The sequence below is a fragment of the Trachurus japonicus genome, chromosome 13, assembly GCF_045865225.1.
Source record: "Trachurus japonicus isolate A0001 chromosome 13, Traja_1.0".
NCBI classification, from domain to species: domain Eukaryota; kingdom Metazoa; phylum Chordata; class Actinopteri; order Carangiformes; family Carangidae; genus Trachurus; species Trachurus japonicus.
The window spans coordinates 17,452,398-17,466,873 of record NC_140919.1 but is presented as its reverse complement, the minus strand read 5'-3'; the positions used below and the strand labels follow the sequence as shown (position 1 = coordinate 17,466,873).

General features: G+C 39.8%; 1 protein-coding gene and 1 long non-coding RNA gene across 5 annotated transcripts in view; one reads left to right on the top strand and one right to left on the bottom strand.

Moving 5' to 3' along the window:
* Positions 1 to 14,476, top strand: part of LOC146975789 (large neutral amino acids transporter small subunit 4-like) — a 43,822-nt gene that overhangs the window by 1,464 nt on the left and 27,882 nt on the right. The window contains exon 2 of one of the 2 annotated variants that reach the window (XM_085795020.1): positions 1,790 to 1,980. In XM_085795020.1, the coding sequence (XP_085651146.1) occupies positions 1,821 to 1,980 (160 nt within the window). In that variant the 5' untranslated portion in view covers positions 1,790 to 1,820. Of the gene's footprint in view, positions 1 to 1,789; positions 1,981 to 14,476 lie in introns of those variants that run through there. The other variant, XM_085795019.1, reaches the window with a different exon arrangement.
* On the bottom strand, positions 1,427 to 13,619 carry LOC146975790 (uncharacterized). Of its 3 annotated transcripts, none has more exons than XR_015037453.1 (3): positions 13,196 to 13,619; positions 12,632 to 12,737; positions 1,427 to 1,964 (listed from the first exon to the last, which is right to left on the bottom strand). It is a non-coding gene; the product is annotated as an uncharacterized LOC146975790 (long non-coding RNA). The 3 variants fall into 3 exon arrangements; XR_015037454.1 differs by having other exon boundaries at positions 13,269 to 13,616; XR_015037455.1 differs by lacking the exons at positions 12,632 to 12,737; positions 13,196 to 13,619 and adding an exon at positions 10,564 to 12,091.

Sequence of the window (14,476 nt, the reverse complement as noted above, 5' to 3'; positions counted from 1 at the left end):
TTCACCGCAATATACTTTGTCTTATTGTTTCCTCTGATGATGATGATGATGAGGAGGAGGAGGAGGATGTAAAGATTTACTGCTTAAAAACATGTGATGTCAGGATTGTGTGCGTCTCTGTCGTCCGTCCCCTCCAGATAGAAAAGACCTGGTGGGCATCAAGTTCATGATCTGACAAAAACAACCGTGTCATACAAAGTTAAAAAAAGAAAAGGCACATGTTAAGTTTCGCCTATGTTTCTAGTGCAACAGAACATAGAAAAACACATTATTTCTATTGTGCATTCATGTCAGGTCACACTGCATGTGTGTGTTTGTACAAATCTGAAGCTGTAAACAAAAAAATAGGGCACCGTTTCTTCATCTGTAACATATGCATCGTTTTATTTTGTATCCAGATAATAAATATTCCTGTTTATTCAAATTAAATGAGGTTTCTATTGACACACGGGGAGTTCAGCGTTTTATTTTTGATCATACTCGTCACGTTAGCTGTAATTAGCCTGATTACTGACGCGGTTGAGGGCGATTAACTGTGTGTGAGTCTTATCACAATAAAAGCCTCTCGGGGCGCAGACAACCGAGCCACGGCGACGAATCTCGCGCCGCACTGGCTCGAACCGGCTGGAGCTCGCGCTGCGTTCACGTGCGGTGGGAGTTCTCCGTTAACGCGACTTGTTTTTGTACCTAAAGTGTCTTTTTGTCGCAATCTGACACAGAGAATCGTCGACACGGATGGTTTCATGCAAACAAAGAAGATTATGTTTATTAATATTATTAAATTCTCACCAAGTTGAAGCTGACATTTTATTCAAAACAGTTGATCGTTTATTTTGATTTGTACAAAGCTGCAGTTGGTGACTTTGTCAAATATGTGTCAAGGATTTAACTCTGAGCCTTTAATGTGATTTTTTTTAAAGGTAAAATCAAATCGATGACATTTTTATGGTGTTAAACCCCTGTACATCCCCCCCACCCCTCCTCACCCGACACGGGCTGAACGCTACATCAACCTCACGTGTAGCTGCTGCACGAGCTATGTCACTAACAGCCAATAGGAGAGAGGCTGTTAAATCCCCTCCAGCCACTCAGAGACGGGCAGGGGGCGGGAGCATGTTTAATATTAATGACAAGAGGTTTTTCTTTTATTATCATGCCCCTCAAAGGCCTCAGCTGTTTTTCTTGTTTGTTTTCCCACCTTCATCCATCACCATCATCACCAGGCTGAAACAAAATGTTATTATTTTTATTTTAATGGCAAAATTATTCATTCACAAAGAAAAGTTTCTCGGTTCTCAATCCTAATTTCCCCTTTTCTTGGAAGAAATCTCCATTATCAATTCACTTGTCTTATTAAAGAAAATAACACACAAAATATAAAAATATTTTTGATAAAATCCCTTAAGATGTGATATATTCATGTGTGTATATTTATGTATGTGAATATGTATTTATTTAAGCATTTGTTAATTAAATTTTATGGTCATTTTGTTTAAATACAATACCGTCTTTATTTATAAAGCACTTTAAAAACCCAGTGGACCAAAGTGCTCTTCAAAAAACACAAATTAAACTTGTGTTTAAAAATACCAATACCGAAATGTTTATACATGTTTTGATATATTGCTTGTGTTGCTCACTGCTGTTTACTATTGACACTTTATATTTGTAACAAAACAACGTGGATCATCCAGCTCAGAGATCTCCATGCAGAGATTCTCTTTATAAATAAATGTTAATTAATTAAAGTGTAATAAATCCTCATGTCCTCCTCCCCTCCGTCCTCCAGGCTCCATCGTCTCCTGTGAACCGCTGCCAACATGGCGCCCACGCTGGCCACGGCCTTCTCCCGCCGCTGGTGGATGGCGGTGACGGCGGTCATCGAGAACCTGCTCTTCTCTGCCGTGCTGCTCGGCTGGGGTTCCCTGCTCATCATGCTCAAGTCCGAGGGCTTCTACTCGTACCTGTGCAAAAGACCAGGTGAGTCGACCTCTTTCAACACATTTTTACCACTTTATACTTTTTTTTAAAATCACATATTTACCTTCGTTTGCACCTTTTTCATGTGCAACAACTGTTTACAACTTAGACTTGGACTGATTTATTGTCATTTCTCAAGCACAAGTACAGAAAAACAACAACTAGTGTTTCTCTTTAAAGGGATAGTTCAACATTTTTGGCAAATCCTCCCCTCACCATAATCCCTGTAGTCATAGCAGTAGGTTCATTACCTTTAGTTATCGGTGCATGTTGTTTTGAGATCAGCGGGGCAGAGACGTGAGCTGCTCAGTGAACACAATGGAGGTGAACGGTCCCTCATCAAACTCATCAAATACACAATCCAACAACTCCAAAACGCTCTGGTGAACAAGTTGTGACCTGCACATTCACCACGCTATGAGATAAAAACAGAACATTACGAGACAGAGTTGTTTTAGAGGCAAATGCAGCTGGAACTACTGGAGGGATTTCAAGACTGAAGTAGTTCAGAGTATTTGCTTTATGTGTCGTAATGTCACATAATTATACGTGATAATTTCATAGCGTGGTGAATGTGCAGGTCACAACTTGTCCACCAGAGCGTTTTGGAGTTGCTGGATTGTGTATTTGATGAGTTTGATGAGGGACAGGGGACTGGTACCGTTCACCTCCATTGTGTTCACTGAGCAGCTCACATCTCTGCCCCGCCGATCTCAAAACAACATGCACCGATAATTAAGGGTAATGAACCTAGTGCAATGACTATATTCTATATAGGGATTATGGTGAGGGGAGAATTTGCCAAAATGTTGAGCTATCCCTTTAAACAAACAAAGTGCAGTGCAGAAAGAAACGTTAATAAAATAATTAAATATCCAGCCATACAACCATAATAACATATGCTAAAAACATCATAACATTAAAAAAAAAAAGAGTCAGATTGTGTGTTTAACATCTGGAATCAGTGTTTCCTGTGAGAAAACAGTCTAAATAGTAAATCTCTGTTATCAAAGCACTGAGCTGAAGTGATAAACTACAGATAAAACCCCCAATGACGATATTAGGAACCCTTCCCCTTTCTTCTCATTCACTCATTCATCACATGCTAAACAAATGTCATTAGCACCATCGTTGTCTCTCACAGCAGCGTATTTGTCATGTAAACTAAACCAGCTAAACTAATGGCCTGTTTGCTTCCACCACTAGTTCCCTAAACTTAAACCTTTTGTTGGTTTTTAATCAGCATCTGAACGGGAGGACGACGCCCGGATCAAACCACTCAGAGGCATCTTTCATCCTTTAGTGGGCGTGTTTTAGTTTCTCCATGTCCCTGTACTTCTCTTTCATTTTGCTGAGGTGTTATAATTTCCTACGGAGGACGGTGACCTTTGAAAGCAGCTGCTGCATGTACGTGCATCAGCAAAACAAACACGATGCCGGGGTCGTATTGATCTGACAGTTGGGGTTTCCTTGTGGAGAGCGAGTCGATGCACTGCCAGCAAACCAACAGAGTTATATTGATTCATTCATTTTTATTTTGTACATGTAAAATGACAAAAACAACAACAAACATATAAAAACAAATACAGTTATAAGAGGAGTAACGCACACACACACACACACACACACACACACCTTTACATACTTTCTCATACGTATACACATTATATTACATATAACATGTAATAATAATAATCTATTAGTGAATGGGGGCAGGATTAAATAAGTATACACTTCTTCCTGCTCCTTTTTGCACATGTAAAGTGTTAAAGTAAGAAAAACAAAGTATTTCCTTTTCAGATAATATGTGTGTATTATTATAATAATACGTCTGTGTACCACTACCTAAAATACATATGATTAGGGGAGACCGGGGTTGGTTGGCACACTTTTCACTCTTTGCCATAGCACTCTGGCATCATTTATGTGAGAATACTCAAACCAGCATCAAATGAAAGGTTAAGGTGTCAGCTTTAACTAAACACATTTCCATGTCCACAGTTATATTCTAAAATCAATTTATTTATGAATAAAGTCATACTGCGCACTTGTGCCAACCAGCCCCGACACGGGGTTGGTTGGCACACTTCATGGGGTTGGTTGGCACAATGTAAAAATGAATGGATGAAGCGACCAATATAATAATAAATTGGAAATTTAATTCCAATATATTCAAATTTAAGGAGATAGCATAGTGCATGCATATATTTGCATGTATAACACTAAAACAGGGCATTTAAGGCCACAAACAAGATAACACGTACACAGAACATCAAACAGTAAATGATTTGAGCTTCTTTTTTTTTTTTTTTAAAGAGAAAATATTCAATGAACATATAATTTATTCTTAAATATAGCATATCACCTCTTTGTATTTTTATTTATTTCCATCTCACTGTGTTTTAGATTTGCTGTGTGGGGTGGATGCAGATTATTTACATTAAGGCCTATATAGAATCACTGGAATTACAGTATTGGCATATGTAGGCTTTGTGGCCCATTTCACTGCATAAATCATGTGCCCATTTCTTGCACTCAGTGCACTGAATTGTATGAAATTATGTTTAATCACATTTAATATATGTATACTGCATTTTGGGGTTGGTTTGTGTGTGCCAACCAACCCCGACATGAGTGTGCCAACCAACCCCGACCAAAATAAACCCACTTTTGTGAATATATGATGTTGCCCAGGTAACATCACTCATCAAAGACTTTCAAGTTTCATATCAAATTGAAGCTGACTCCTATCTCTACAAACTGGAAGTAACACATTTCCAATATCTTTATCCAAAGCAATTTTATAACACTTTAAGTGCGGGGGGCAATTTTTTACTTTTGGTACTAAAAAACTGATTTTTTGCCCTCAGCAAAAAAGTGAGTAATTTTCAGATGTTTTAACAAACTAGATAAGTGCAGCTCAAAAAGATGATCATTTTGATGTCACATTTGTGAGTCTGTGACCAACAGGAGGCCAGAAAACAGGGGTGTGCCAACCAACCCCTGTAGCCAACCAACCCCGGTCTCCCCTATATATACTATAAATACACAAAATGAACATATTCTATGCACAATTATACCCTATGTACACCATGAACTATATAGAAATTACATATAATACAATATCATATATACATATTCTGTTTGCACATAATTCATTATATACACTGATTGAATACGCATGAATCATACAACAATATGACAGATAATAACTGGTAGTAGCTACTAGTATATCATGATTTATATTCCTATTATTATTATTATTATTAGTACTTTATTCTCTTTGATCAAAGCCGATGCACTCAGACGCGCGTTATTAGTTTTTTTTTCATGTCTGGATTTTTTGCTCCGACGCTGTGAAATCAGATTGTGAGTCAGACGAGGACTCTGGCTCCTCAGATGAATGTAGGTCAGTTCATCATCACCGTCCTCCTCCTCCTCCTCATCAGTGAGTGTGTCCGATCGATGTGTGAATGAGCTCCATTCATCCTGAGTGATGATCACACAGGTGTTTTCTGTCTCTCTGCCTCTTTGATGAGAGATGAAAGCCTCAGAGGATTCATTCGTTCATTCATTCATTCAGTCGTTCGTTTTAACGGTTTCATCGGGCCCCGGTGTGAGACGCTGCTGCCTTCTTTACTCTAAGTCCATACGAAGTGATAATCCTCATGTTGTGACGTGTGAGTGGAAACAGTGTGTGTGTGTGTGTGTGTGTTTAATCTCCCCTGAGTAGAAGAAGATGAGCACTGCTCAGATGTTTTATCGTGGTTTATCTGATTGGATCACGCTCGCTGTCTCAGGTCGACGGGTCCTTCACTTCTCTGACCGTCACCTCAGCAGTTTTTTGGTTGTTTACTCCTGTAAACTGTGTGAAGTCTGTAATCAGGTCAAGAGGGTGAGACCTGCTCTGTTTCTTCTCTGTGTGTGTGTGTGTGTTTACTCACAGTGAGGTCGATGTGTTTGTTCGGCCTCAGGGTGAAATATGTGCAGACTTGTCAACCTGCTCTGTTCAGGAGGTTTTCCTTTGTTTGTTTTTTAAACATTTATCTTTTTTGTCAGCCTTCGTGCAGTCACAGTTAAATCTTTTTTTTTTTTTTGAGGATGAACGTGTGATTCGTCCCAGCGGTTTCTACCAAAGTTCCTCTTTTTAGTATCAAAAAGAACAATGCAGGCCATGCACAGTGCAGACAAACAGGTAGTTAATGATGCTGTCATTAGTTCTCCTTTGTTTCACACAGTAAGAACAAAAGAGAAGAGAGTTTGGGAATAAAACTAATTGAAGTAAACAAATGAATTAATTAAACTACGATTTGTGGGGACAGTGACCACATCTAGTAACTTATTTTTGAATTTAGGCAAAGTACTGATGTTTAGAATAAGTATTTTTGCTTTTTTACAGTATGAAGGTTTAGAAACCATATTTACTGTAGGTTCAAACACAGAGCGTCGCTGCTATTTGTCACAGATTCCTAAAGTTTTCATCACTCAAGTTCATTGCCACCTGTGTAACTTATGAAACCACCTTTACCCTACGGTGGCCCTGAGGGCTTAACTCACTGCAGCTTAAGAAAAAAAACACCTGCAAAGACGCAAACAAGCTGCAAATTCAGTATGTGCTAAAAAAAAAACAACAACTCACAACACCAAACAGACGTGTTTCCAGGGACAAATAAAAGTGATGGACCAGGCTAACGGCTAATGCTAAGTGTGATATAGATGTTATTATAAAACAAACAAACTCATCTTATTTTGGAAGTCCACCAACAGGAAGCCTTTGTCTGCACAACTTTTCAAGTCAAGAACCTCAGACCCACTGTGCATGTGTTTTCTTAAGCTGCAGTGAGTTGACCCCTCAGGGCTACCGTAGTATTCACTCATTTATTTGAAGGGATATTTCAACATTTTTGGCAAATTCGCTCATCAAACTCATCAAATACACAATCCAACAACTCCAAAATGCTCTGACAAGTTGTGACCTGCACATTCACCACGCTATGAGATAATAACAGAACGTTATGAGACAGAGTTGTTTTAGAGGCAAATGCAGAGACTGCTTGCTGAAAAACTGTCTCGGACGGGAACGTGCATCAGCGGTTTTGCATGAATTTGAATTTCCCTCTAAAACAACTCTGTCTGGTAACGTTCTGTTATTATCTCATAGCGTGGTGAATGTGCAGGTCACAACTTGTCCACCAGAGCGTTTGGGAGTTGTTGGATTGTGTATTTGATGAGTTTGATGAAGGAAACCAAGAAATCCCATTAGCCTCCGTAGCCTTAGCTCTGAGCAGCTCGCGGCTCTGCTCCACCGTTCTAAAAATAGCTTGCACCGACAATTAAAGGTAACGAACCTACTGCTAACGAACTTTTTGTTGGGAAAACACAGATCAGACTCAGCGTGTTTTTCTTCTTTCTTATCAAATCTGTGTGAATTTTTGAGTTGCGAGTGAAGGAATTTCACCGAGTGGCACGACGACCTCCTGCTGCAGCACGTCTGCAGATGCACAGAGATACGGAGGAGGAGCGAGGGCGTTTTCCTGTTTCCACAGAGACGTGGTCACGTAGGAGGGAGGAGGGGAGAGGCCTAAAGTCACAGTATGGATCATTAACGGAGCTTGAATCAGACATGTGTTTTTCAGTTTCCTCCTCAGTGAAACTCTCGATGGTGACGACCGGTGCGACTCAGCTTGTGGTTTCTCTGCTGTGACGTGTGTGTGTGTCTGTTTGTTTGTCGCACAGCAGAAAAAGTGAGATATACACCACCCACCTCCTCCACCTCCTCTTTCACCATCTCACTCATCAGCTGCTCTCACCTCTTTGTCTCTGTCTCTGACTCGTTGTTGTTTCTGAGTTGTTTCTCAGTGTGACTGGTTACGTACAGTGTCGTGCAAAAGACATAATAAAACAGTCTTTTTCAATATATTAATCAACATCAGTGTATTATTTTTTGTTTTCTACAGTTTTAGAGTGAAAAGGGGAAACAAAGCAGCAGCCTGCGACAGAATAGGAAACTCAGGAGACTTGTAGCCTGGCTAACCACCCGTTCATTTTTCCGTATTTGAGGTGTGGTTTATGAAAGCCCAGAGCTGTTCATTGGGCGCTACGAATGTCTATCAAACATCTGCACGTAGCTTATAGCCAATCGTATCAATCATACCCGATGACGTATGTAGAGCAACAGAAATCCGATGAGGAAAAAAACGCTAAATGTTGGTCTTTTTTCAAAATAAACTTGTGGTCTAAACTACATAAAAGACTTTTTTTTAACGCTGCATCAAAAGGTAAAGCGTCTGCCGCCATGTTGGATCGACAAGCTATCAACAAAGTAGCTTCGGTGTGTCGTCATCGTCTTGCTGCCCCTCGTTTAGTCTCGGTCAGTTTGAAAATGTAAAAGATGGACATAAAAAATGAAAAATAGTATTGTTTAGGATGTAAAGGGAATGTTTCATCTGTAACTTTATGTCTTTTAGAGGTCGTTTCATCTTCCACTTGCTGAACTGTCACATTGACAGACATTTTAAACCAGGGGGGGCCCAAACTTTTGCATAATGACACTATCTAGAAAACACACACTGTTTCTCTTCCTGTGTGTGAGCGTCGTGTTTCCTTGACGCTGCTGGACCTTTCCTAACCTTCCTAACCGTCACTTGACCTCCTCCATGTTTACTCAGTTGTGCTTTAATCTTGTATCTAAGAAGCAGTGATCACAGGGAGCAGCAGCCTGAGGTTACTGCTGCTGCTCTGATGGTGCGTGATGTTAATACGCTGATAGACCTGCGTAACCAAGGAAACCAAAGTGTTGACATAGTTGGTGAATCATTGAAGCAGGCGACTGGAGGACGGTTGGCGTTCGCTGGAAGTACAGGGGGGGGGAGGAATTTGGCGAAATGTGGATTATTATAAATTTAAAAAATTGATTTGCTTTTATTTCTATTTAGTTTTTCAGTTCGCTTTTTTATTTCCGTTTAGTTTTAGTGAGTTCAACAAGTGATGAAGCAGTTTTAGTTTAGTTTTTGTTTTTGAGGAATTGACTAGTATAGTTTTTCAGGTTTTAGGAGAAAGCCTCTGTCAGACCTCTGAGGATGAACTTCCACATTTGTGGGATTTTCCCTTTTAGTTGCATCACATAATGTTCCCATCAGTCCTCATCATGTTACATTCACTTTAGACGTCTTAAGGAAACTAAAACTAAGCTGATGTTATCTGACTGAACTTTAGTTTCAGGTAGCTTTGCGCGTTCATTGGGCCTCATTCACGAACCGTTCTTAGGAACAAATTTGTTCTTAAGTCCTACGTACGAAGTTTTTACGAAGATTGTGGCATTCATGAATGTTTTCTTATCCAGAATTTGTTCTTAACTAAGAACAAAATCTAAGAACAGTCAGGAGTATACTTACGCACTTTTAGGTGCTGAGACTTCTGCAAAAATAACCGATTATAGCGTTTTCTTTTGTTCTGCAGTTGTATGATATTATATGATTTGAATAAGAATTATTTTCTTATCTTTTATGATGTTTTTAATAATCATATATATTAATAATAATAATTGACAAATCATTGCAGTCTCTTAAAAAACATTATAGACACTTAATTCATATCAGTTGTTTTTTTTTCTCTTTTTTTTTTGGGGGGGGGGGGGGGGGGGGGGGCATACAGCTGCCGATATGATTTTTTTTTTCCTAATTGTGGGCTGCAACAGTGCACTTACTGTAAGTGTTCACGCTACACACAACTGTTTTTTTTTTCATAGGTGATAATATGATATAATAATAATAATAATAATAATATTTATGATGGCACACGTGAGAGTGTGGTCTCTCTGATAACAACCTAAGAGCTGCATCCACTGCTGACGCTACTAAATATAAATATAAATATAAATATAAAAATATAAACTAAATATAAGCCTTTTGTTTGTTTCTTTGTCTCATTCCTGCCGCAGTAGCGCCACTTCACTACTTAAGTTCTTTTTACGTTTGGAGTCTGGTGCTCCCTCCCAGATTTTCATTTGAGCATTTCAACTTTCCTTCTCACTTCACTTTCTCTGCTCAGTGCCTGTGGGTTCTGTTTGCACACGGCCCTGCAGTCTCATGCCCTTTTACGGGCATTGATGGGGCTGTTACCTATGCTAATCCTATGTTAATTAGACTCACCTGGCACACGCCCTCAACTTACGAGGAGATGGCATTCATCAAGTAGGAACACAGCTGTGAACAATTCTGAGGCTTACGAACGCGTTGATGAATCTGACATAGGGTTTTCTTAAGGAACTTCTTAAGAACAACTTAAGAAAGAATCTAAGAAGGTTCTTAAGAAGATATTGGTGAATGAGGCCCATTGTTCTAGTTTTGGGGGAAAATGGTCATTTTTACTTTTATTTCAGTTTACTAAATTATTTTTTCACTGCTAGTTTTATTTCTAATCTTAGTTTTAGTTCATTATAATAACACACACTCAGGAAAAAAAAGTTTTTACAGAGTTGAGATGAGTGGGAAACACCCATGAAGGAGGAGCAGGTGTACGGTGTTTGTGTATGTGTGTGTGTGTGTGTGTGTGTGTGTGTGTGTGTGTGTGTGAGGTCTCTACCCGTGTTGACTCAGGGTTGCTGCTGCTGCCTGCGACCGTTTGATTCGTCAGCGGTTTGCGCGGCCGCGGGGGGACAGATGCTGCTCCCTCCTGTTAGTCCGACCGTCAGCACTTAATGCTCCAATAAAGCTCCAGTAAACACCGGCCTGGGCCACACATCGACCCAGAGGCTTCATCACGGAGGAGGAGGAAGAGGAGGAGGAGGAGAGATGCACGTGTGATGTCACTGCTCTTAGTTTATTTGTGGCTTGTGATTGGTCAGAAGCTGTGATGATGATGACTGATCTGCAGTCGTCGTCTCCAGAGGATGAACTCTTGACTTTTCACCTCGAGCCTCTTGGAGGTCGATGTTTTGGCCCAGAGAACCTGTTCAGACCAGATGTTAAAGGAGAATTGCCTTTTTTTTTTTTTACAATTTGGACCTTATTTCTAGCATAAAATACGATCATTTACTCACCCAGATAATTTTGGTGTCATTACAAGTCGTTGAGACGAAATTAGATCCAGCCCGAGAGCCGCGTATATCCGTATAATGCGAGAACACGGGGCACGCAATGCAGCCTCTAAATAACACATTATCCACAGCGAAACTCGTTCATTTCACCAATATTTTGTTATGATACGCTAGTGCTACTCCCCTCTGAGTCTGGGGTCAGCTGTTATCAACATCTGGCGTCTGTAGATTGACTACTGATCTCAAACTCACTGATCACGCTACACTGATGTGAACGTCCCATCAGCGTCGTTTTGCTCCTGAATGCACCACATGATGGAAACTCCACATGAATCATATTGATTTTCTCCATAGTCAGGATCTACTCGAGTAAAATGTGTCACAACAGAAGCAGCTGAGTTCTTGTTTTTCCAGCTCTGTGTCCTCATGATGAGTCAAACCTCCATGGATTCACGTTAACCTGCATTAAAAACACCGCTGCTGCAGAGTCATCGCTGCATGGGTTCATCGTGGCCTCGTCACCTTTCACCCACTTCACATCCTCCTTTTCCCTGCGCTGGGACGCAGCTCAGTGTCACACAACAACAGCTTCCTGTCGCTCCTCTGAAGTTTTTTCCTCCCTGCAGCGTGAGCCCAGGGCGGGTGGAGAGGTCCTTCCAAGAATATTTGTCTTATTTCTTGTCAAAATGTCTAATTTTTAGTGAAAACTAATCTCTTTCCACTTAAAATAAGTCTCATAGCCTAAAAATTAACTTGTTTTTAGATCATTTTCACTTGTTTCAAACTAATTTTCATTTGAAATAAGTAAAAAAAAAAATCTTTTTGTGCTTGTAATAAGAAAGACAAACTCCACTATCAGATTTTTCTACTTATTTCAAGTGAGAATATGCTTGAAAGATGTAAAAAGTGTGTGAAAACAAGCTACTTTTAAAATGTGATGAGTCTTATTTTAAGTATAATTAGATTTGTTTTTGACTAGAAATAAGACAAATATTCTTGGTAAGAGTTTTTGCAGAGTGGAGGGGTGAACGGAGGCAGCGTCAACACCTCCTCCTCCTCCTCCTCCTCCTCCTCCCTCTCACCTTTAAATCCGCCTCTGGACTCGACATCGCAACAACAAAGGCAAAGCAGATTTTCAGTCCTCTTTGTTTATTAGCAGCAGCAGCGTCGGGACTTTGGCTGCAGCCGACAACAACTCGCCCCCAGGTCTAAAAACGAAGAAAACACTCTGATGACTAAGTAGGTTTACAGCTCCCCCCTCCTCCTCCTCCCCCTCCAGACATGAAACATGTGCTAACAGCTAAGTCCGTTTCTATTGTTTTCAACCAAGCACAAAGTCAAGGTGAGAGAGAGAGAGCAGCTGTTTTTCCTCTCTGTCTGTCTCTGTCTCTCTCTCAGTTTCACCGGAGGCAGCAGGCGACTGGAGCAGATAGATACAGAAATAGACTCCACATGAACCCAGTGGACTGTGTTTACCAGTGATTCAGCTTCATGACGGACTGAAACTGTTACAGAGAGTCCCCGTCCCCGACCCTCCGGCCCCCGTCTCCGCCGAGCAGCCGGGGGGTCACTTCACTTCACTGGTGTGACTATTCCTGGAGGCTGTTTACTTACCGGATTTTTTTGTTGTTTTCCCATCAGTGTGTTTACATGACCGTTTAATAATAAGTCGCTGCTGGCTTCCTCCATCGGGGGGTGGGGGGGCTCAGGCCTCAAAGAGCTTCATTAGAAACAATAACAACAACAGTAATGACACTGTTAAATAATCACTAATAATAATATCATTAATAAAGGCAAGGCAGCTTCATTTATGTAGCACGTTTCATACCAAAGGGCGACTCAATGTGCTTTACATAAAAACAAGTAAGAACTGGAAATGGAAAAAGAAACAGCATAAGAATTAAAATACAACCCAAACATTTAAACATACAATTAAAATCAAGCATTTATTTATTTAAAGGTTTAAAAATCAGGGAATAAAACATTTTAACAAATGTAAACATGCCAGAATTAGCCAAAAGGCTGTTTTACATCTGGACTGATGTTAAGTAGTCACCCTAGAAGGGAATAAAAATCAATAAATAAAGAATGTACAGCATGAAAAAAAGAATATATATAAAAACTAGACTAAAATATAGCATAAAATATGAGTTTGCAGCATGAAATAAGAGGACTTACCGCACAAATCCAAGATTGAGATTTAACGTTCTTTAAAAGAGCTCAAACACATAAAAAAAGAAATGTTTTTTACCTGGTAGTTTGTTCAAAAGAGCGTGGAAAGAGGTTGTTTATTTGAAATCAGCCAGAACTCTCTACATTAACAAGTTCCTGCTGTTGTTTCATCATCACACTTTTAGAATAAAACGTAAAAATCATTAAATTATTATATATAATAATCTAATTACAAGCACAAGTCCTGTATTTTGCTGACCAGCCACAGTTGGGTCGGTCCTATAACTGAATGTCCACGACTGACGCACCGAGTGATCATGTTTCCACCAGCGGTCAGCGCGGCGTGTTTACAGTCTGCAGCGTTGTCAACACAGGGATGAAGCTTCGATGTAATAGATACATAAAAATACAGTGTTTGTTTGCTGTGACGGAGGCGAGGCAGCGCTCTAGTAGCTCCTGACCTTTACACTGACCATCACTGAGGGGAACCGAGCTGGTGACGGTCTGGGCGTCTGTAATAAGAGGCGTTGGCCCTAAACCCACACACACATAAACATGTCAGCCATGTTCTGGTCTTTCTTTAAAAAGTCAAATACATGCAAAGTGTCCAGTGTTATTATTGGACTATTATTCCAAATGCATTGGTAGCTATTGTTGCAGTCCAAGGTTTAACAAACTAGATGCATCATGTTTTAGTTTTTAAAAAAAAATTCATTTAGCATTTTAATCAGAAGATCAGTACTAAATTCTAAGATGCATAATGTAGGTGTAACGTTGCATTTACAATCTTGATTAGAAGTCGTCCTCTGAGGGCCGTTTATTGTATGAATGACCAGAGTGAGAGGATCTCAGGTGAATTAACTTGAATTATCTGAAAAAAATTCATGGAAGTTCATGCAAAACTTCAGTCTGGACCAAATGTAGTAGAATTACAAATGTTCTGGTGTTTAAGTCAGAAGAACATTTCAAAGTTTATGGTTCCTTATCATTTGGAGCGACCAGTGTTATTACAAAGTTTTAAAGGTAGAGTTGGAGATCCTATCCTAGAGCATTTTTTTTACTAAATATCTGGAAATCCTCTTCACACTCTGATCGCAACCAATTAATTAAATGCTTTTTCACAAAAAGTCACCTGTGGAACAGACAATCCTGTAAAAACAACATCCAATCATCGTGAACGCAACATTAAAGGTTGGGTTGGAGATCTTAATCTGCTAGAAATCCTCTTAACACCCGATTGCAACTGAGTAAATAAAGGCGCTTTCACAAAAATGAAAAAAAATGAAC